Source organism: Orcinus orca, chromosome 2 (assembly GCF_937001465.1).
Source record: "Orcinus orca chromosome 2, mOrcOrc1.1, whole genome shotgun sequence".
NCBI lineage: Eukaryota > Metazoa > Chordata > Mammalia > Artiodactyla > Delphinidae > Orcinus > Orcinus orca.
The window spans coordinates 109,635,322-109,656,541 of record NC_064560.1 but is presented as its reverse complement, the minus strand read 5'-3'; the positions used below and the strand labels follow the sequence as shown (position 1 = coordinate 109,656,541).

At 45.1% G+C, this 21,220-nt stretch overlaps 1 protein-coding gene across 6 annotated transcripts in view; it reads right to left on the bottom strand.

The window, feature by feature from the left end:
• Positions 1 to 21,220, bottom strand: part of SHC4 (SHC adaptor protein 4) — a 164,988-nt gene that overhangs the window by 122,245 nt on the left and 21,523 nt on the right. For 5 of the 6 annotated variants that reach the window (XM_049706059.1, XM_033408412.2, XM_033408413.1 and 2 more), the window contains exon 1: positions 8,102 to 9,302. The exons of the other annotated variant lie outside the window; for it this stretch is intronic. In XM_049706059.1, coding sequence (XP_049562016.1) covers positions 8,102 to 8,686 — 585 coding nt within the window. In that variant the 5' untranslated portion in view covers positions 8,687 to 9,302. Of the gene's footprint in view, positions 1 to 8,101; positions 9,303 to 21,220 lie in introns of those variants that run through there. 6 annotated transcript variants of the gene reach the window in all.

Genomic DNA, 21,220 nt, shown 5'->3' with positions numbered 1-21,220 from the left:
GGGAAGAAATTGTGAAATGGCCTTGCCCTGTGAGCTGTGTGTATCATTTAGATCACTCTCCTCATGATGGGACTGTCACATTGGGAAACAGAGTTGGTTCAATCCAATCCATGTGATGACATGGTATTGGCTTTAAAGTAATATGAAAATGGAAGTGAGAGGAAAAGCCGCATTAGGGAAATGACCCCAAAGGGTTTCGGAAGATGAATGAAACGGGGCCAGTCCATGCATGTTGTACAAGTCCTGGTCCAACGTGGACACGTTGCCACCCACAGGGACCTCCATAAACAAAAGGGTAAAACTGGCAAAGCCACTGAACTTTGGCCTCCTTGCCACTCCTCCTTGCTCTCTTTTTCCTTCTCACTGCTTTTTAAAAACAGTTTTCCTATTAGAAGAAAGTTTTTATTCTTGTGTTTAAAAAAACACATACGCTCAACATTTCAATCAAGTAGACATGTTTGACATAGCACATTTACTCTGGGGAGTGAGGGAAGGTGAAGCAAGACAGGGGCAGAAAATAGAGTGTTGGACATACACACTGCAATATATAAAAGAGATAACCAACAAGGACTTACTGTATAGCACAGAGAACTATATTCAATATTTTGTAATAACCTATAAGGGAAAAGAATTTGAAAAAGAATATATATATATATATCAGTTATAAACACACACACACACATACACACACACACACACACACATATATATGTATGTATAACTGAATCACTGTGCTGTACACCTGAAACTAACACGACATTATAAATCAACTATACTTCAATAGAAAACAAAAAGACTATTGTAGACAGAACTGGGAGCTCTTGTCTGGGCTCCACCAGTAAGCTGCTGTGTGGCTTGGGGCAAGTCACTTCACATCTCTGAGCCTCTTTCCTCAACTGCAAAATGAAGGTTTTGGACCTGGTGATCTCTGAAACTCTGTATTCCAATTAATGCTCTAGTGGTCAGGGGTGGTCAAGGACTGGTCAGATCAAGGGATGTGTGAGAGTTTAAAGAGAACAGGAACAACAGGTCAAACCTACCAGGATTTTCCTAAGTTCTAGAAGAATCTACCTCTTCATCTACTTCAAGAAAGAAACAGGAAGGAAATATAATACCCTCCATGCCAAATTGTCAGTTTTAGCTGGAATTATTTCCTCCCACCCATATTACGTCTCTTTTAACCACCAATAACTTTGAAAAGGGGGAAATTAGTGGAGGCAGAAAGCACCTCCCTTAGCTGTGAGCACCTGATCCACACCACCAAGGTCTGCCTTTATTTTGCATAAACCATGGGACAGTCTCTTCAAGGGTTTCCCAGGGTTAGGAATCTTCCTCTTTCAAGGTTAGAGTTACCAGACTGTCTATGTGTGCGGCAGGGCCTTTTTCTCTTATCACTTTTGTCCAGAGACAACAGAGAAGGGTTAACTCCTGCTGCTCCTATAGACCTCAGATTGGACACCAAGCCCCAGCACGACCCGGCCAGCAAGACCACGTGAGCTAGGCCACGGCCCCAGAGTGCCGGCCACCATCATGCCCCCTGGCCTGCCCCCTGGACCTGTCCGCCCTCCGCTCCTCTCTGGAATCCCACACTTGGATACTGTTCCATGTGACGCCTATCTCACCATCTCTATAAACTTTTGACCACCTGCACCCATGCCAGTGCAATGTTTCTGCTTTCCTGGTGAAGCCAGCTCAGTGTTAGTAAGAGGGTGCTAAGGACATTCCATCTCTTCTCTACTAAGACAAAGATGTGAAAAGTTATTTCCTTCAGAAAAGAGATCCTGATAGAAGGAGATTTCAGACCAGTGGGAAAGGAGACCTGGGGTCTCAGGATCTTAGGCAGCATTCTATTCAAACTCTTGTTTTAAATATGAGAAAATGAGAAGGTGAAATGACTCATCCCCGGTCACACAGCTGGCTACTGTCAGAGCCATTACTTTAACCCAGATCTCATAATTCCTAGACCAGTGCTCTCCTGCAGAAAAGACACTTGGGGCAGACAGAACATTGTAGTACCGTCGACCACATCTATTGTAGACAGTAGACAATACTAGTCTACAGCTTCAGGATGGTGAGACTATACCGTGAGATTTACAAAGGAAGTAAAAAAGATCATATTTGCACACAAAGCTGATGAGCCCAATACCCAAGAAAGTCTCTGTGGACAAACACATTGCAGTAAATATTCTTGGGGACTGTTAAGGGTTGAATTGCGTTGCTCGAAAAGATAAGGTGAAGTCTTAACCCCCAGAACCTATGAATGTGGCCTTATTTGAAAGTTGAGCCTTTGCAGATATAATCAAGTTAAGATGAAGTCATAATGGAGTAGTGTGAGCCCTAATTGAATGACTGGTGTCCTTGGACACACAGGAGAGAAAGCCATGTGAAGATGACGGCGGAGACTGCAGCCAGGCATGTCGAAGCCAAGGAATGCCAAGGATTGCTAGCAGCCCCCAGAAGCTAGAAGAGGCAATGAAGGATCCTCTCTGAGAGCCTTCGGAGAGCTCATGTCCTGCCGATAGCTCGATTTCAGACTTCTAGCCTCCAGAACTGAGAGAGAATAAATGCCTCTGGTTATAAGTCACTCAGTTTGTGATACTTGTTACAACAGCCCTAGGACACTAATACAGTCTGGGGAGACGGCTGGGCTGGGTGAGGCTGAAGTGAGGAGACTGAAATCATGCAAATGAATGCAAGAGGACAAATTCTATGGGTTGGTCCTATAATAAAGTTCTCCTGCCCAGCGTGGTCCTTCATCTGTGCTCCTCCATTTACGAACCTGCAGGACTGCCTGACTTGCTCAGAGGTGAGGGGAGATGGTGGGCAGGAGACAAGCACTGGAGTGAGACAAACCTGGCTTTGAATTCTCAGTCTGCTACTTACGTAAGGTGTAAAGTGTAGGGTAGACGACAAACTCTTGGGGTCTTTGTGCCCTCACCTGGAGAAAACAGCCTTCCTCAGAGGGTTATTGTGAGAAATACTGTGCTTACCTGTGGTAGTTCTATCCAGGTTAGTTTTTTTGCCTCTACTTTACTTAGTCTTTGAATTAATTTGTAGGCAATCTATGGACTGGGTGTGGGAAAGGAAACGAACATTTAAATACCTCCCATGTGGAGAAAGGAGCCTTAGTGCGCCTTTAAATGCTGGTGATGGTACATTAGGTATGAAAGTGGTTAAGAGAGTAAATCCTACGACTTCTCATCACAAGGAGAAAGTATTTCTTTCTTTTTCTTTTGTATCTATGTGAGGGGATGGATGTTCACTAAACTTACTGTGGTGATCATTTCATGATGTATGTAAGTCAGATCACGATACTGTACACCTTAAACTTATACAGTGCTATATGTCAATTATATCTCAATAAAACTGGAAGAAGAAGAAAAATGCTGGTGATGGGGTCACCTTAAAGGCCATACAGACCAGTTCTCTCGTTTTAGACACGCGAGCACTGGTCACGTTGTATATTTTCCACGCTCACCATGCACAGACCACGTTGGGCACCTGGGAGACCTCCACATGAATGTTTGTTGCTCGATGAAGGGACCTGGGAAGACCTCATAAAGAAATGAAACTTAATCTTATGGTGGGAACAAATGCCACATTTAACAGATTTCACCCACCTCACTACTTTGCCCAGACCCAGTCTGGCTGTCCATTTCTAACTTGATATCTCTCAAAGAATGGTTTGCTAGCCCACCTTCCTTGAGAGACCTTCAGGGGGTTCAAGTTCTGAGCTTAAAAGAAAGTTACTCAAAAATAGGTGCTCAGGATTCATCAAGTATTCTCAGCTGTAAAATTGATTCTACGTCATCAGACCAAAAGAAGAGTCCTTTTTAAAAGGATACTTAATCCAAAGTCAACTCTAACTTAGAGTAGATGGCAAATTAAGTCCCTAATGTGAAGATAAAAGATGCAAGACAAACTTAAAAGTAGCTCTAACTGTGCCATTTTTACCCAGAAAGAATACAGTATCCTCCATCTCTACCCAATAACTGCCTTGCTTACTTCCCCTGCTTTATTGCTCCCTAGCACTTATTACATGTGACATTGTTATATTTGCTTGTTTATTCCATCATGGCTCAACTTCCCTCACTGGAATGTAAGTTCCATGAGGGCTCAGACCTCGTCTCTTAATTCACTGATGTATGCCCAAGGCCTGGAACAGTTCCTGTCACATAATTGGTTCACAGTACATATTTTCTCAATAGATGAGACAATGAATAAAATAAATTTGGGCAAAGAGAGGAGCAGTCACATGATGTGGATAAAAGAGTAGAATATGTGGCTGCCTTTTGCCTAAAAGAGTTGCCCCTATGTCCACTAGCCATCAAGAATATCTCTATCACCTCACACCAGTCAGAAGGGCCGTCATCAAAAAATCTATAAACAATAAATGCTGGAGAGGGTGTGGAGAAAAGGGAACCCCCAAACAATGTTGGTGGGAATGTAAATTGATACAGCCACTATGGAGAACAGTATGGAGGTTCCTAAAAAATTTAAAAACAGAACTACTATACAATCTAGAAACATCACTTCTGGGTATTTATCCAAAGAATTCAAAACACTAACTCAAAAAGATATATGCACCACGATGTTCATCACAGCATTGTTTATATTAGCCAAGGTATGGAAGCAGCCTCAGTGCCCATCAATGCATGAGTGGATAAAGAAGATGTGGCGCATATATATATATATATATATATATATATATACACATATACACACACAGACACACACACTGGAATATTAGCCATAAAAAAGAATGAAATCTTGCCATTTGCAACAATGTGGATGGACCTTAAGAGTATTATGCTAAGTGATCTAATAAGAGAAGGCAAATACCACATGATTTCATTCATATGTGGCATATAAAAAAACAAACAAACAAAAATAAACAAAGCAAAACATGTAGATACAGAGAACAGAGTATAGGTATCAGAGGGGGAGGGGCAGGCGGCGGAATGGGTAAAGGAGTCAACTGTATGGTGATGGATGGAAACTAAACTTTTGGTGGTGAGCACCCTGTAGTGTATACAGAAGTAGAAATATAATGTTGTACACATGAAACATATAATGTTATAAACAAGTGTTACCTTTATAAAATAAATTTTTTAAAAAAGAATGTCTCTCTTGCTTCTCTGCTCTGATTCCATCATCACCAAGAAACTTTTGATTTAAATCTTTCTGTGTGCATTTTCCTACAGATGGGATCACAATTTTGGTTTACTTGGCACAATATTTTTCACTGTAAATTAATAGGTTGGCATCTTGTCTTTTAAAATTGGTTCACATCACACCTAAAAGAATTCTGAGAAGGATCTCTACCAGGATGAAAAACTGTGGTGAAAAGAGCAAAGACTGGCACACAGGGCAATTGGGTTCTAGTGCTAACTCTCTTTTTGACTCACCTGTGTGGCCTTAAAAAATTTCACTTTTCTTGGGCTTCCCTGGTGGTGCAGTGGTTGACAGTCCGCCTGCCAATGCAGGGGACCCGGGTTCGTGCCCCGGTCTGGGAAGATCCCACATGCCGCAGAGCGGCTAGGCCCGTGAGCCATGGCCGCTGAGCCTGCGCATCCGGAGCCTGTGCTCCGCAACGGGAGAGGCCACAACAGTGAGAGGCCCGCGTACCGCAAAAAAAAAAAAAAATTCACTTATCTGGACTTCAGTTTCCCCATAGAGGCATTGAACTTGATAACTTCTGAGTTCCTTCCATCTTTCAAAGTAGGGTTTTATAAAAATTAATACAGTAGGCTTTTCCATGTATTTTGACTTCCTAAAAGGGGTGTTAACTGGTGTCACGTCACTGTCTATTGGCAGCATAGTATGATTCACATGGATCATGGGGTCAGCACTTTTCCTGGGGTCAGTCATCACTGCCAGGAAAAGGCAGTCAGAATCCTTGTTAAAAATCTAAAATGCCAGTGGTGACACTCCCTAAGGAAAATGGAGATCACACAGCAATTCTTTCACATTTAAAATTGTACAGGTGTGTGGGTGTGGGGAGGTGGAAGGAAGTACAAGAGGGAAGGAAAGGCAAGGCAGACGGCAGAGGATGTCTAGGTGATGGGAAGGCAGGTGCCAAGTATGGGTTTGGAGAGTCACATTTTTCCATTAGAGCCTGGCAGATGCTTAAGCTTGACCAATGAGAATTGCCCACGAACTTTTAGTAGATACATGTAACTATTTCCATTTTGAGCTGTGTCACTGTGAGGGAGGGTAAGAGCTGAGTGTCCCATAAATGTATCTTCCTTGGAGACTTTTGTTATCAATTCACCTAGGCTGCCCTAGCCTGCTCTCACTGGAACCCTTCCAGTGTTCATTATTTGGCCTTCTTTGAGATCTTAACTGCCTGTGTGTGATACAGTTATTGGGCTATCTCTTAAATGTCTACTTTCAGATCAGACTTCTCACCTGAATGCTAGTCTTATACGATTGCTACCTACAAATTAGTACCACTTAGATATCATCCCTTTAAACATAACATGTCGAAAGCAAACTTAGCATGACCCCCTTCCCAACTCATTCTGTTTCTATCACTGACATCTCCAATCCCATTCTGAGGCTTACATTTGAAGTTATTTTTCATTCCTCACAACTCCTTTATCAATAATCATCCACAACCTCTATAAATAGCAATAACACACTCAGCAATCTACCCACTGCTTAATAAATGTTCACCATTCTGTTATGTGTATTATGATCTGAAGTGATCTGCTCAGTCACCCAAGACTGTTGAGGCTTCTCACAGAGGCTCTTACATTCGTCTCCTTTCTCTCACCTTCACATTAATCCATGTTCCCATCCCCTGGTGCCTAAACTCCCAGAGTATCTTTCTTATCGGCCTCCAAATCTCTAATTTTTCCCTGCTTCAGTCCATCTAAAATAAATGCACAGACTGATCTTTTTGAAACCACTTTCATCACGTTATAGTTGGCCTACAAACCTATGATGGTTTCTGTTTATGAATCAGAGTGTTTACAAACTCCCTGTACAGCATTAAGAGCTTTGGTCAGCTGCTCCCTCTTCCCCAAGCTACCCGAGATCTGTTGTCTTTATTTGACTCAAATTTGTTTGAGCATCAACTATGTGCCAGCCATACTCTCTATCACCCACTACCCTCCAGCATCCCCTCTCTTCTCCAGTTAAGCCCAGTGTGATGCTCCCCTACAGCCACCACAGTGATACCTGCCATTTGGACTTTGCTCCTATTCTTGCCCTGCCAGGAGTCTCCCCCTTTCTGCCAATAGAAATCTGATAGCTCTTCCAAGATGCACCTTCTCCTGAAGGTTTCCCCTATGAATGAATCCCAGACCACAACCACCTTTCCCTTTTTCTGAATTCCCTCAGCATTCTCACACCAGATATCTATTGCTAAATATTGTCCTCTTATTATTTCACATGCATTTGTTGGTCTCCCCGATTGAAATGTGAGCTCTAGACGGGCAGAGGTCAAATCTTCTATTCTTCGTTTACCCAGATCTGGAATGGAAAAGGGCAGATGCAAGGCCAGTAAAGACCTTGATTTTGCACATAGCTCATGGGCAAGGACCAGTGGGCACAGCGTAGGCAATAAAGACAAAAAATGTGCACTGAAGACCTAAGACTAGCTCCTAGCACAAGGCTAGAAGCTCAGCCATGTTCTGAGAAGTGTTTGTTAAATGCTGAATTAGATTTTCAGAGATAATACAAGTCCCTTACACACCATGTATTCCTCTAGCACAAAAATCTCTACTGAAGCACAGTGGCCAGTAAGATTTATGGGGTCTCAATCACTAATTAGATTTGAAATTCTTGAGTCTTCTTGGCCAGAATGATCAGTCCAGTGGGGACATCTCAGCTGTCTCTATGAGAAGTTGCCCCTACACCTGGCAACTACCTATGAGTTAGCACCAGTTCATGCCCCCGAGCCAAAAGTTGTGTGACTCCAATACAAGCCAGATATCTGTAAGGAAACCTGTAAGCTCAGCCTCCCTCCTCCCCTCCCTCCAGGTACACGATGTCTTATCCAAACCTAGAACCCGGCCAGGTGATGTGCAGCCCCTTTCAGAAAGCAGAGAAGGTGCCCTTTGTAGAAGGGGTGCAGACAGGAAAATGGACTTACCCTCACATAGTAGTTCATGCCCATCCCCAACAGGTGCTGCAGAAAGTGCTTGTCCTGCCTGCTCCCGGGGGTTGGCTCCCCAGGGCCGGGAAGGGGGCAGGCATCAGGAGTTAAAGAGGTCGCCCTGTGCCCCAGGGCATCCCGCTGAGGCGGAGGTGCTGGCATGGCCCTATTCAGACTGGTTTCAGGGGAAGCCGGGCTGCTGGGAGCCGGCTCTTGGCTTTCCTGGAGCTTGAGTCGAGGTACCTCTTTGGTACCCAAGCAAAAGTTTTTCAGACTCAGCAAGGTGGCTGGGTTGGCCAGCTTTACGCTGGCCATGCGAGGGATCAAGGTGCACAGTGGGGTGGGGCTCTCCTGGGACGCCAAGGTGGCATCTTCAGCCGGCAGGTGAGGTGCCAGGGCGGGGTAGGGAGGCTGTGGCGAGCCCTTCTTCCCCCCCGAGCCTCCGGGGCTGCCTTCGTCCAAGGACGTGATGGACTCGTTCCGAAAGCGGCTATACTTGGCCCTGTGCAGCATCCCGGGGTGCCTGAAGAGTCCTACATACAGCACGAGTCCTGCCAGGCTGTCCGGACCGCGTTCTCGCATAGCCTTGGCAGTGCTGAAACAGGATACTGTTGCATAAATCGCCTCGTCGTCTGCTAGATAAACAGTGCGGAAAGCAAATGCCTCAACGCCCCGTGCAACTTGGCGGCTGCCACCTCTCCAACTCCGTTCTCGCCCTCGCCCTCGCCCTCGCCCGCTTCGGCTCAGGGTCCTCGAGGGTAACAGCCCAGGGGAAAACGCCTTCCCAGCTGATTTTAGTCCCTCCCTGGCCCTGCGGCGGCACCCGGTGTTCTCGCGTCGGATTCCTTGCTGGGAAAGCCTGGACCCAGGCTCGCGGCGGCGCCGGCAACCGCTCACGGCCAACTCTTAGGCACGGAACGGGGCCGCGCGCCCGGCCAGCCGGTCCCGCCGCATCGCTGGCGGCGCGGGAGCCTTGCAGAAATATTTAACGCCCCCTACCCCCCAGCCTCCCCTTCTGCACACAGGAACTTTCAAACCTGCTCCCTCCGGTTCCCACAGGGCGGGGCAATGTCTGGCTCATTAACCCTTTACTTGTTCCAGTGATTGCTCATTTTTTAAAAAAGGAGCAAAGAAAATGTATATGTGGGCCAAAGGCCCTTGTGCCTGGGTTCGTTTCTTCTGATGGCTGCCCTCTCTTGGAAGAGTGCTAGTGACAGGCGCTGCTCCGCATTATTTCAGGGACTTGTGATCCCTCCGTGTTCTTCAGATCCCCTCCCAGCCTGCCCACCCTGGCTCCGAGCTTCCCTCCCTCCCCGACTCCCCTCAGAGCTTCTTTCAGGAGCCTATCTGCAAGAGAAGGCTGAGATGTGCAGGATGATACGCAGAGTGTTGAAATTTTTATGAATGAACTTTGCTGAATGAATTTCTCTGTGTGTGTGCAAGCTAATAAATCAGTGAATGAAGCTGAGAATAGCTGTAATTGACTGATGGTCTCAGGGGTGCTTGGTTTTTATCCAATCAGGCGGCAGCTTGATGACTCATGCACCATAAATATACCAAACTAGTAGCCAGGAGAAATAAAGCTGGAGGGAGAGAAAGGAGAGATTTTATTTTGTGATATCTGAGGAAAGGGTTAAAGGGAAAGGCAATCTTTAGTGTAAGTCATCTGCAAGCTGGGCAGCAGGTTAAAAGGTCCATTTTCTTTTTTGTTGAGATGACCGGGAAAGCCAAGCAGAAGAGCTAAAAATTAGACCCATTGTTCCACGGATATTAGGACATATGGTACACAACTCCTGGGGGAAGACATGATGCATTTTTCTTAGAAACATAGTTCTTTTTTTATTGATTGCTGGTTCCATCTCCCGTCTGGTGCAACTTCCTGTACCTATCAAATGCATTCTGAAGACATGATGACAACTGCAAGAGGCTTAGCACACAGGAAGCCAGGAAGGGAGCTGAGAAAGGGAAATGCAGGTTCTTTTAGGAATGGAGAAGAGGAAACTGCTGAAGCACTGAGAGGATGTGAAATCACATATCAGAAGAGACAAGAAAATCTCCGCTGAAGGTTACATTTCTTGGTGGGCCAAGGCTCTTGCATCTGAAGCTGAACATTAATCCAAAACTCAAAACAAACCGGCAGCCACGGGAATCAGGGATGCCACCTTCACTGTCTTATTGCCCACAAGGCTGCATTAGGCTCATGTGTTTTTATGACTTTGGTGGCCTGAGTTCCCTTGAGATCCAAACACAGGTTCTGAATTAAATGGTTACTTGTAAGCAGCTGAAAAGGCATCCTTGCTGGCTTCCTCCTCCCCCAGAGAAATTCTGCACCTTTTCACATCCCACCTACCAAAACTGTTAGGATGGTTTTTCCCTGGGAAGGCCTTCTGTGCATCTTCATAAATCTTCCCGTCAATGCTCACTGACCTTCCCTCTCTGCCCTCACACCTCCTCCTGGCAAAACTGAAGAGTGGCTAAGCCAGCTGGACTCCACATCCCTGGGGCTGAGGAGACAGGCTCTGGGCAGGACTGTGAAGTAACCTTCCTCATTTTCTTTCCTCCCCACCTCTCTCCTTCTCTCACAAGGGTCCCTTCCTTGGTGTCACAGACCCCATGCTATGCTGCCTTGAGAAAGATCGTTTACCTCTCTGTGCCTGAACGCCCTCACCTGTTAGGAGCAGCCATCTAATGGAGATGTTATAAGGGCTCATGAGCTAATCCTAATCCCCGTAAGGCACTTGGCACCGTGCCCCACACACGAGGCATGCCTCACCAAGCACATGACTGGCAGTGTAAAGAAAGGCCATTGGAACTCGGGCTGCCTGCCCCTGAAGCTGGCACTCTTACCCCCTACAGAGTAGAGCCTACACCATCCAAGGCAGCTAAAAAGAAAAATTAGCACAAAGTAGGAGAAGCTGAGAAAGCCAACACTGTTCAGAGAAACAATTTCCTAACACTCGTGTGGGCCTGGAGAAGGAAGGATAAACAGGAGCCCGCCTGGCTTGTGTGAGTCCTGGCTGAGGTCTTCATGCCTGGAGGACGGGGTGCCCAGGGGGCCTGCTCACCCAGGCAGGCACTGTGCCGGCCACACTCCAGGGGCTCAGACCAGCCCCCGTCCCTCAGGAGGAATGAATCCTAGAAGGGCTGGGGAGGAGAGGGAGGGAAACCAAGTGGGACCAGGGAAGATAAGAAAGCAGCCATGGCCACCGTGGGCTGCTTCTCTGTCCCTAGGGACCCTGGAGATCTTGGCTCTGGTAGGCATCTCTGCCGGGGCCTTTTATGAGGGTGAGAGAAACCAGATCTGCAACTGGGGAGTGGGGAACAGCCTCAGAGGCCCAGCCAGGCCGGCTGGGCAGCTCTCAGTCCAAAGACGGAAGCTGAAAAACTACCCCAACAGCCCCAGAGCAGGCTCGTTAACTGAGTAAGATCTCCATTCCAGGTGGGTGGGTGGGTGGGCAAGGCCGATGGCTTCCTTTCTCCCAGGATGTCAGAACGTCCTCTTCAGTTAGTAATGATGAAAATACTATTAACAAGAGCTACTAATGATGGAACAAAAGACAGTTTACCTGCACTCACATTCAATCATTGTAACAGATGTCGGAGGCCGGCACAATTTTCATCACCGCCTTACTGATGTGGAATACGGGCTCAGAGCAAGGTCAGTGACTTGGGCAAGGTCCCCTGGCTGTTGAACATGAGGCCAGGAGCCCTCCAGCAGCTCCGCCTGGCTGCAGAGCCCGTGCTGCAGAGCCTGTGCTGGTAGCCACTGTCCTCTGCTGCCACCCAGGACACCAGAGAGCTCAAGTCTAGATCCCAGGCCTGTCATCTCCACACTACAGGAGACACAGTCAAGGTTCCGAGTTTATAGTAAGCCACTCCAGTTTCCCGGCTTGTGCGAGCCCCACGGTGGGTCTCGTGTAGACCTGAGTGCTGGCTCACTTCAGGCACGTACCCTTCCCTGCTGGGAAGGGTGACGGCCAGTGTACGCAAGAACCTAACTACTCATACTTGGTGCTCACTAAATGTCAGCTTTTGCTCCCCTCTCCTCTTTGGAGATCATACCTATAAAATTTGCCTGAAATACCTCACAGGACTGTTAGGAATAAAAATATGAATAATACATAAGAAAAACCATTATTGTCATTAAACCATCAGAGTACATTAACCCCTCTCGTCACTGCCCTTGGAAAGCAGGGTTCTGCTTAGACCACTGTGTATGCCTCCTCCGCTTTGAGACACACTGCCCCCCTCCAAGGGAGCCTGTTGTGAATCAAAGTGTCAGTTTAAGGGACAGCCTGCCCTGGCTGGGCTACTTGGGTGGAACAGGCAGTTTCAAGAAAGTGCTGGGTCAGGCTGGGCCATGAGAGAATTAGCCAGGTCCTGCCAGGATTTCTTAAAGGAGTGGAGGAGAAGGGGACCTGGGCAAAGATGCCTGCCCAGCTTTGGAAGAGAACCCAGTGTGGGATTTGGGGTGGAGGAAGGGTGTGCTAGAGAGTATAGGGGGGTGGAGATAGAACAAGACAAAAATAACTCTGGGAGATGGTGGACCAATTGCTACTTTGGAACAAAGCGGAGCAGGTGGCACCAGAGGCTAGGACTCCTACTCCAGCCACTGATACCATGTCCATCACAAAGCAGACCCACTCCTGAAGAACAGTCATTGGGCAATACCTACTCCTGAAGAATTTCCACTGAGGATGAGTCCAACAGCCTATCAGCGAGGAGTGAAAACACTGCTGAAGCTCTGTTTCAGGAAAAATTTTCCACAAGACAATATTCATAAAAAGCTCTTGGCAGAGACCAAATACCTTTTTTAAAAAAAAATTATTTTTGGCTGCCTTGGGTCTTCATTACTGCGCACGGGCTTTCTCTAGTTGCAGCAAGTGGGGGCTGCTCTTTGTTGCAGTGCGCGGGCTTCTCATTGCAATGGCTTCTCATTGTGGTGGCTTCTCTTGTTGTGGAGCACAGGCTCTAGGCATGCAGGCTTCAGTAGTTGCAGCATGAGGGCTCAGTTGTTGTGGTGCACGGGCTTAGTTGCTCCGTGGCATGTGGGATCTTCCCATGTGCCCATGTGCCCTGCATTGGCAGGATCTTCCCACGTGCCCTGCATTGGCAGGTAGATTTTTAACTTTTAACCACTGCACCACCAGGGAAGCCCCAGACCAATACCCTTTTAAACATGGGGTAGTGAGATAGTGAACAAGGGTTGAGTCTCCGAGAGTCACGGCCTAGCTTTGAAAAACGGAGGCAGAGTTTTCCCCAGAGTTGTCATTAACTCTGAAAGCAACATCTTCTTTTTGCCTCCTGAACCAGGTGTTTCCAGTTTTCCCACAGTCTTCAACTTTGGTAGGTAAATAGCTCTCTGATGGTTGCTGTTGGCCCTCACTGTCTCATGGAACCAGGGCTAGCTAGAAACAGCACAGGAAAATGGATATTTTCCCATCTGTTGAAAATGAGATAATGTACCTGAAAGTGCTATGTAGAGTTAGACATCATGCAGACGAAAAATAGATGAGTTACTTAGGGTCAGGTTCAGTTGAAAATAACACAAACATTCTAAAGAAGAGTGGCTTGAACAAAAAATTTATTTCCCTGGAGGTGGGAAGTCCAAGGAGAGTGTCAGCTCTTGGCCAACCTTAAAGTATCTCTCTTTTCCTCATAGTCCAAAATGGCAGATAGAGCTCCAGCTATTTCATCTCTACTCCAGGCAGCAAAATGGATGAAAGGACAAAGAAGGACATGCCCACTCTCTTTAAAGAAACCTCCTAGAAGCCCAACACAATGTTCCACTTACATCACATTAGCCAGAGTTTAGTCACATGGCTGCAACTAGCTGTAAGAGAAAATGAAGTCTTCTTTATCTGAGAATGAAGAAGTCTTTTGTCTGGGTGCATGGCTGCTGCACATAAAATCATAGTCTGTTACTGAGGAAGGAGAGGAGAATGGATATTGTGATAGAAAATAGTATCTCTGCCATAGTAATATTTTCAGAAGACCTTCTACCTAAATAGAATTTAAAGCTAGCATAGAATAAAAACGTCTTTGGTCAACGTGGCCTATTTCCCCTTTTTTCTGTATGCACATGCACCATGTTGCACACACACACACACACACACACACACACACACACAAAGCTTTAAAATGACCCATTTAAAAACAGGTGCTGTCAGAACAGAAGCTTATTTGTACATAGCCAAAGGGACTGGTGGAGTCTCTAGGCCTCTGAAAGGTGGCCAGGTGCTTCCAGGGCCAGCAGCAGACAGTGACAGGAAGTGCATCCAGATCCCTGCAGATGGCATTCTAAGTGGTTAACTGGGGTTAGGGATATCTTACAAAGAGTGTGTGGGCGTTGGACAGGTGGTCAGAGCACAGTCATCACGAGGTGTCTGACCCAGGAGCAGGATTCCAATTCTAACTGTGGATTGGCAAGAGAAGAAGGCAAAGACAGGGTCCTGGACCCATTGAAACTCTGGCATTATGAGTTGGCTAATCCAAACTTCATTTCCAATCCTCTTTTCCTTTGCCCACCTCTACTGGGAAAAGCTGAATACCCACTTTCTCAGGCTTCCTTGCAACTGCAGGGTGTCAGGGCATGTGACACAGTTGTGGTCTATGAGATGTAATGAAAGTTTCATGGGGGCTTCTGAGAAAACACCTCCTTTCCTGACAAAAGGGGCAGAGAAAACTGGAGCCTCCCCTCCCTTTTCCCTCGTCTTCCTATCCTGAATGTGGATGTGCTATCTGGAGCTGTGGCAGTCACACTGCAATCATGAAAGAAAGACCAACCAAGTTATCAAGCCAATGGTCTTGAAATCCTTGAATCACTGCAACAAGACCAGCAATCATCCCTAGATACATTGTTATATGAGAAAAATAAACCTTTACTGGTTTAAGCAGCTCAAGCAGCTCTTGGTTATCTGGTACCTGTTACTTATGGCCCAAAGCATTACTATCTGATACAAACACAGTGGCAAGAACAGGGGTACAAGATGAGCAGAGCCTCTGGGCAATTAGGAAATAACTATGGAGTCTGGTGAAAAAAGTCCAAACATAGTCAGACTAACCTGGGTTCAGACATGGGTGCTGACAGTATCGTAGGCAGACTAAAGACTCCCAAAGACACCCATGTCCTAATATCAGAAACATGGTAAAAGAAACTTTGCAAATGTAAAAGGTGGTCTAATCACCAGATTCCAATGTGTGCCGGGGGGGGGGGTGTGTTTCCCCCACACCACTAGGTGTCCTACAATTCAACTCAGTTCTGGCACTTTCTATCCAGAGATCACATCAGATTCCACATGTTATGGGCTCAGTTCCACAAGACTGCCCTCCACTTCAGATGCCAATCCCAAGCCCAGGTTGTTACTTGTGCTTCTGACCGACAGGCTATAGATTGGAGGTCTCAACAACCCCCTCCTTGGGTTCGATTAATTTGCTACAGCAGCTCACATAACTCAGAGAAAACATTTTACTTATTAGATAACTGGTTTATTATGAAAGGATATAGCTCAGGAACAGCCAGCTCAAAGAGATGCATAGGGCAAGGTGTGCGGAAAGGGCATGGAGCTTCCATGCTCTCTCTGAGTGTACAACGCTCTCTAAATCTCCAGGTGTTCACCAATCTGGAAGCTCTCAGAACACCATACTTTTGGGTTCTTACGGAGGCTTCATTACATAGGCATGATTGATTAAATTGCTGGCCACTGGCAGTCTATTCAACCACCAGCCCTCTCCCCTCCCCAGAGGCTGAGGGCTAGAACTAAAACTTCCAACCCTGTAATGACATGCTCGGCTCCCTTGGCAACCAGCTCCCATTCTTACGTGCTTTCCAAAACTCACTTCGTCAATATGACAAGAGACAACTTTGATGCTCTCATCACTTGGGAAATTTTATAGGTTTTAGACCAAATACATATTTCTTACTATAAATCACAATATCACAGAATGTGATTAAGATTACAGATCTTGAGATGGGGGAATTATCTGGGTGGGCCCAATCTAATCACATGACGCTTTCAAAGCAAAGAACCCTTCCCAGCTGTGGAAAGAGCTGGGAGATTTAAGACAGAAAAAGGAGGAGAGATTTGAAACCTGAGAAAGACTCAACCTGCCGTTATTGGCTTTTAAGAAGGAGAAGGCTGACCATGAGTCAAGGAAGCTAGGAAGGGCCCTCAGTTGACAACCAACAAAGAAACAGGGATATTAGACTTACAGCTGCAAAGAACTGAATTCTAACAACCAAATGAGCAAAAACAAAAAACAAATAAACAAAACTCTCGATGAGAGTTTTGTTGAGAGAGGAATGCAGCTGTGCCAACACTTTTTTTAAAATTTAATTAATTTATTTTTTATATAGCAGGTTCTTATTAGTTATCTATTTTATACATAATAGTGTATATATGTCATTCCCAACACTTTGATTTTAGCCTGGTAAGACCCATGGCAGATCTCTAACGTGCAGAGTAGTAAGTTAGTAAATTCACGTTGTTGAAGATAAGTTGGTGGTAATTTGTTGTGGCAGCCATAGAAAACTAATACAGATTTTGATACCAGGTGTGGAGTGCCACTGTAGCAAATACCAAAAATGGAGTGGCTTTCAGACTGGGCAACAGGCAATGGCTGGAAGAACGAGTCTAGATTTCTTTTGAGTCAATTACTATTAGAAATATGGACTTTAAAGGTACTGCCTATGAGGTCTCAGAAGAAACTAAAAAACAAGCCCTTAGAAACTGAAGGAAAGAGAATCCTTGTTATACAGTGGCAGAAAGTTTAGTGGTGGACTTCCCTGGTGGCCCAGTGGTTAAGAATCTGCCTGCCAATGCAGGGGAGATGGGTTCAAGCCCTGGTCCGGGAAGATTCCATATGCCACAGAGCAAATAAGCCTGTGAGCCACAACTACTGAGTCCATGTGCCACAACTACTGAAGCCCACGTGCCTAGAGCCCATGCTCCACAACAAGAGAAGACACCACAATGAGAAGCCCGCACACCACAATGAACAGTAGCCCCCGCTCGCCGCAACTAGAGAAAGCCCGCGCACAGCAACGAAGACCCAACACAGCCATAAATAAATAAATAAATAAAATTTTTTAAAAAAGAAAAGTTTAGTGGAATTGTGTCTTGCAGTTGTGTGGAAAGCAGGATTTGTAAAAACTAAAATTGGACATTTAGCAGAGGAGATTTCCAAGCAAAGTGTTGAAAGTGAGTTCTAGTTTCTTCTTGCTGGTTTAGTAAAATGAAAGAGATAAATTGAGGGAAGAACTGTTAAACAAAGAAGAACCAGGATTTTTATCATTTTGAAAACTCTCAGAGTATCTGGATGGCAAGGTGCTAAAATTAAAAGATTCACTGTTGGAAATGTGCACTCTACAGAAAAAGCTGAAGGTGTGACATATTGGAAAGATCAAAAGGTCAGAGAATAAAGTCACAAAAGGCCCTTGGATTAAGGATGTGCCTCATAAACACCCTCAATCAAACTAGAGAGTTTAAGGTCTGTTCTCTCAGCCATATAAACAAAAGCCAAAAATAGAAATGGGATTACCTAGGAAAGGTCTGTGAATGAGCCTCTTGTCTAAGGGAGTAAATCCCCATTACATACATGGGAGACCCACAAGGTTCTTGAGAATGTCGCGCCAGCAGAAACACTTCCAGCTTGAACTGAAATGGACAGAGAAAGTCCAAAATTAAAGAAGGCTGTCAAACCTTCTAGTTGAAGGTTGTCAAACTCCAAAAATTCTATAGGTAGGAAACAGGCTGATAAAACTACTCCCAGCTGCAAACCCATGCTACCCTTCATGAAAAAGGAAAGATGACAGAAGGCAGAGCCATGAGTCCAGGGGACAGAGCCACAGGCCACAAAGGATTATTCTCAGACCTTGAAACCTAATGGAATTTGTTTAGCTGGATTTAGAAATACTTGAGACAAATGACTCTTTTTTGCTTTCCACTTTCTCCCTTTTTGAACTGAAATACCTATAACTGTTATCCTATGCCTGTCCCACCATTATATTTTGAAAGCAGGTAACTTGTTTCTTTAATTTCACAGGTCCACAGGTAGAAAGAAATTGTGCCCCAGAATGGATCACTCTGAGAGCTTCACCCATACCTGAGTTGATGATGAGATTTAAACCTTTTGAGCTGATGAGATTTTGGACTTTTAGTTGATGCTGTAATAAGTTGAGACTCTGGGGGAATTTGGGATGAGGTGAGTGTATTTTGCACGTGGGACAGATGTGGACTTTGGTGGCCAGAAATACACTTACCTGTGGGAAGTTAAAATAATACATTTGTGTCATTTAAGCTGCTAAATCTGTGGCAATTTTTTTATGGCAACAATAGAAACAAATACAGACACTTAGTACTAAGAATCAGGGGGGAAGAAGCATTTTGCACACAGAGATTAAAAAATCAACAACAATAACCTGAATAAATAAGTAAATAAATAAATGGTAAAAAAAAGTTTGCCCCATCTAATTCTGATATCAGAATTAGATGATATCGTGACCCTTTCCTGTAACTTACACACTCCCTACCCAAACTGCTTTTGCAATACTGATGAGTGAAGATATGTGATGGCTTCTGCAGATGTGATAATCACAAGAGAAAATCGGTGTTCTTCCACCATGAGTGGACTAAGTGCAAACCTGGTAACCTTGGTAATTTTGTGTTATTCTCTTTAAATATCGATTTAAATTTCCCCTTAAATACCTGTTCAGCCTTGGTAGGGTTCAGTTCTTCTCCTCCCTCTGGCCTCTGTTCTAATAATAATGGCTAGCTCAGAATGATGGCCTACTCTGTGTCACACACCCACTTAGTCCTTACAGTAATGCTGCATAGTAGACATTTATCTATCTATCTATTTATTCATTTTTGGCTGCCTTGAGTCTTCATTGCTGCACGTGGGCTTTCTCTAGTTGCAGAGAGCGGGGGCTACTCTTCATTGCCATACACAGGCTTTTCATTGTGGTGGCTTCTCTCGTTGCGGAGCATGGGCCCTAGAGCACGTGGGCTTCAGTAGTTGTGGCATGTAGGCTCAGTAGTTGTGGCTCGTGGGCTCTAGAGTGCAGGCTCTGTAGTTGTGGCCCACGGGCTGAGTTGCTCCACGGCATGTGGGATCTTCCCGGACCAGGGCTCGAACCCCTATCCCCTGCACTGGCAGGTGGATTCTTAACCACTGCGCCACCAGGGAAGTCCCAACATTATTTTTCTTATACATAAAGAGAAACTGGGGCTGAAACTGAACAGAAACTTTTTGTGTGTGTGTGAGCTAAGCTTTCAAAAGCCTGGGCTCCCTTACAGAACCTCCTTAACAAGGTAAACAAGTTTTTCTTTTGACCAAAAAATGCTTTGGTCTCTAGTCTTCCCTTTATACCATCTATGTCATTTTGGCAAGTTACTTCACCTCTCTGAGCCCCAGTTTCTCTTCATCTGTATAAAAAAGATAATGTCTGTCATATACGTAGCATTACTGTAAGGGCTAAATGGGTGTGTGTGACATATAGCAGGCCATTGTTATGAGATAGCCATTATTATCAGAGCAAAGGTCCAAGGGAGAAGCAGAGCTGAACAACAGCAAGGCTGAATGGATACTGAGCCTATATACTCTAATCTAGAACATCTTAAAATTTTCCCTAAATTATGTCCCCTTCAAAAGTCCTTATCTTTTAGAGATACATATGAAAGTATTTAGTGATGCAGTGATGTGATCATTGAAATTTACTTTAAAATAATCTAGCAGGGGAGAAAAGTAGGGGGAATGGGGCACAAATGAAGCAAAATGGTTGTGTGCTGATAATTATTAAAGCTGGATGATGGATACATGGGAATTAATTACACTTTGCTCTATACTTTTGCAGCCTGGAATCATGTTGATCCTACAGGTGGGGCATGGAGGTCAAGAGAAAGCACTGCAGAAAGCAGAGCTGGGGAGGGACAAAAATAAGGTAGACAAATTGTCCCATACTCAGCTCTGCTCTTATCAGGCTTGTCAATAGACAGGAAGGCATGATGGGTGTAAAGTTTGGGTCAGATCACCTGTGCTTGCCAGGACTGCAGCATTACCCCTAGGAAGTGTTTCTAGTCTAATCTTCCATTCCTGCAACATACATTTACGAAATGTGCTTTGTCTTCCTAAGCCTCCAATTCCACAAAGTAAAATGGCTGTGGGAAATGCATATTTTTTGCCAAGGTGGTGGACAGTGAACTCTTCATGGCTCTGAAAAGCCATGGACTATTCACTGTTCATTGCGCAGCTCTGTTCATGGCAGTAGCGTACTGTAATTGAAGAGGATGCCCTCTGGTGAACGATGCAATTGTTCCCTAGCCAGTGAAGTAGTGGAGAGGTTTCCCAATGATATGTTTTTCTTCAACACTCATATGCATGTCCATGGCTTCGATTCATAACCAGTGAACTGCTAAACTTCGTTTTCTTTCTAGTCCAAACTCTTAAGTTCAAATTTCTGGCAATCTTCAAACTCAGCAGGTCAAAGATACAGACTTTGATCAACATCACCATCCTCCCATCCATCCAACTGTCATCTCAGACTCTCTCCTCTCTTCATTTTCTACATCTCATCACTCACCAAATCTGTCTGTTCTGCCTTGGAACTGCCATTTGATTTTATACTCAACTTTCCATTCATATATGTTCACATACAAGTCAAACCCTGGTCATCTCTCACTGAGATTCTCCCTCCACCCATCCAATATACTCTTATCAAAATTATCTTTCTTTCTAATTCAAAACTACGATCCTATCAGTTCTTGGATTAAAACCTTTAATAATTCCTATGATTTACAGGGTACAACTCCAATCTCTCACCATGGCTAACCCCAACTAGCTTTTCAACCTCTTCTCCAGTCATTATTCTTTGTAAATCCTGTTTCTCGCAAGGCATGCTTACTGGCCACTGCTCAAGGACAAAGGAACTATGTGAAAAAAGGAACTGTGTGAAGGTATTCTCGTACAACTGTCCTGAGAAGTTTAGCTAATCTCCCCTCCCCCCAATGCACCCTCTCCCTCATCTTCCTCACATCCCAAATACTGTATCTTTCAACTTCTCAAAATGTGTTCTCAGATTCTTCATTCACAGAGGCAAATAACTGATAATATTTTAAA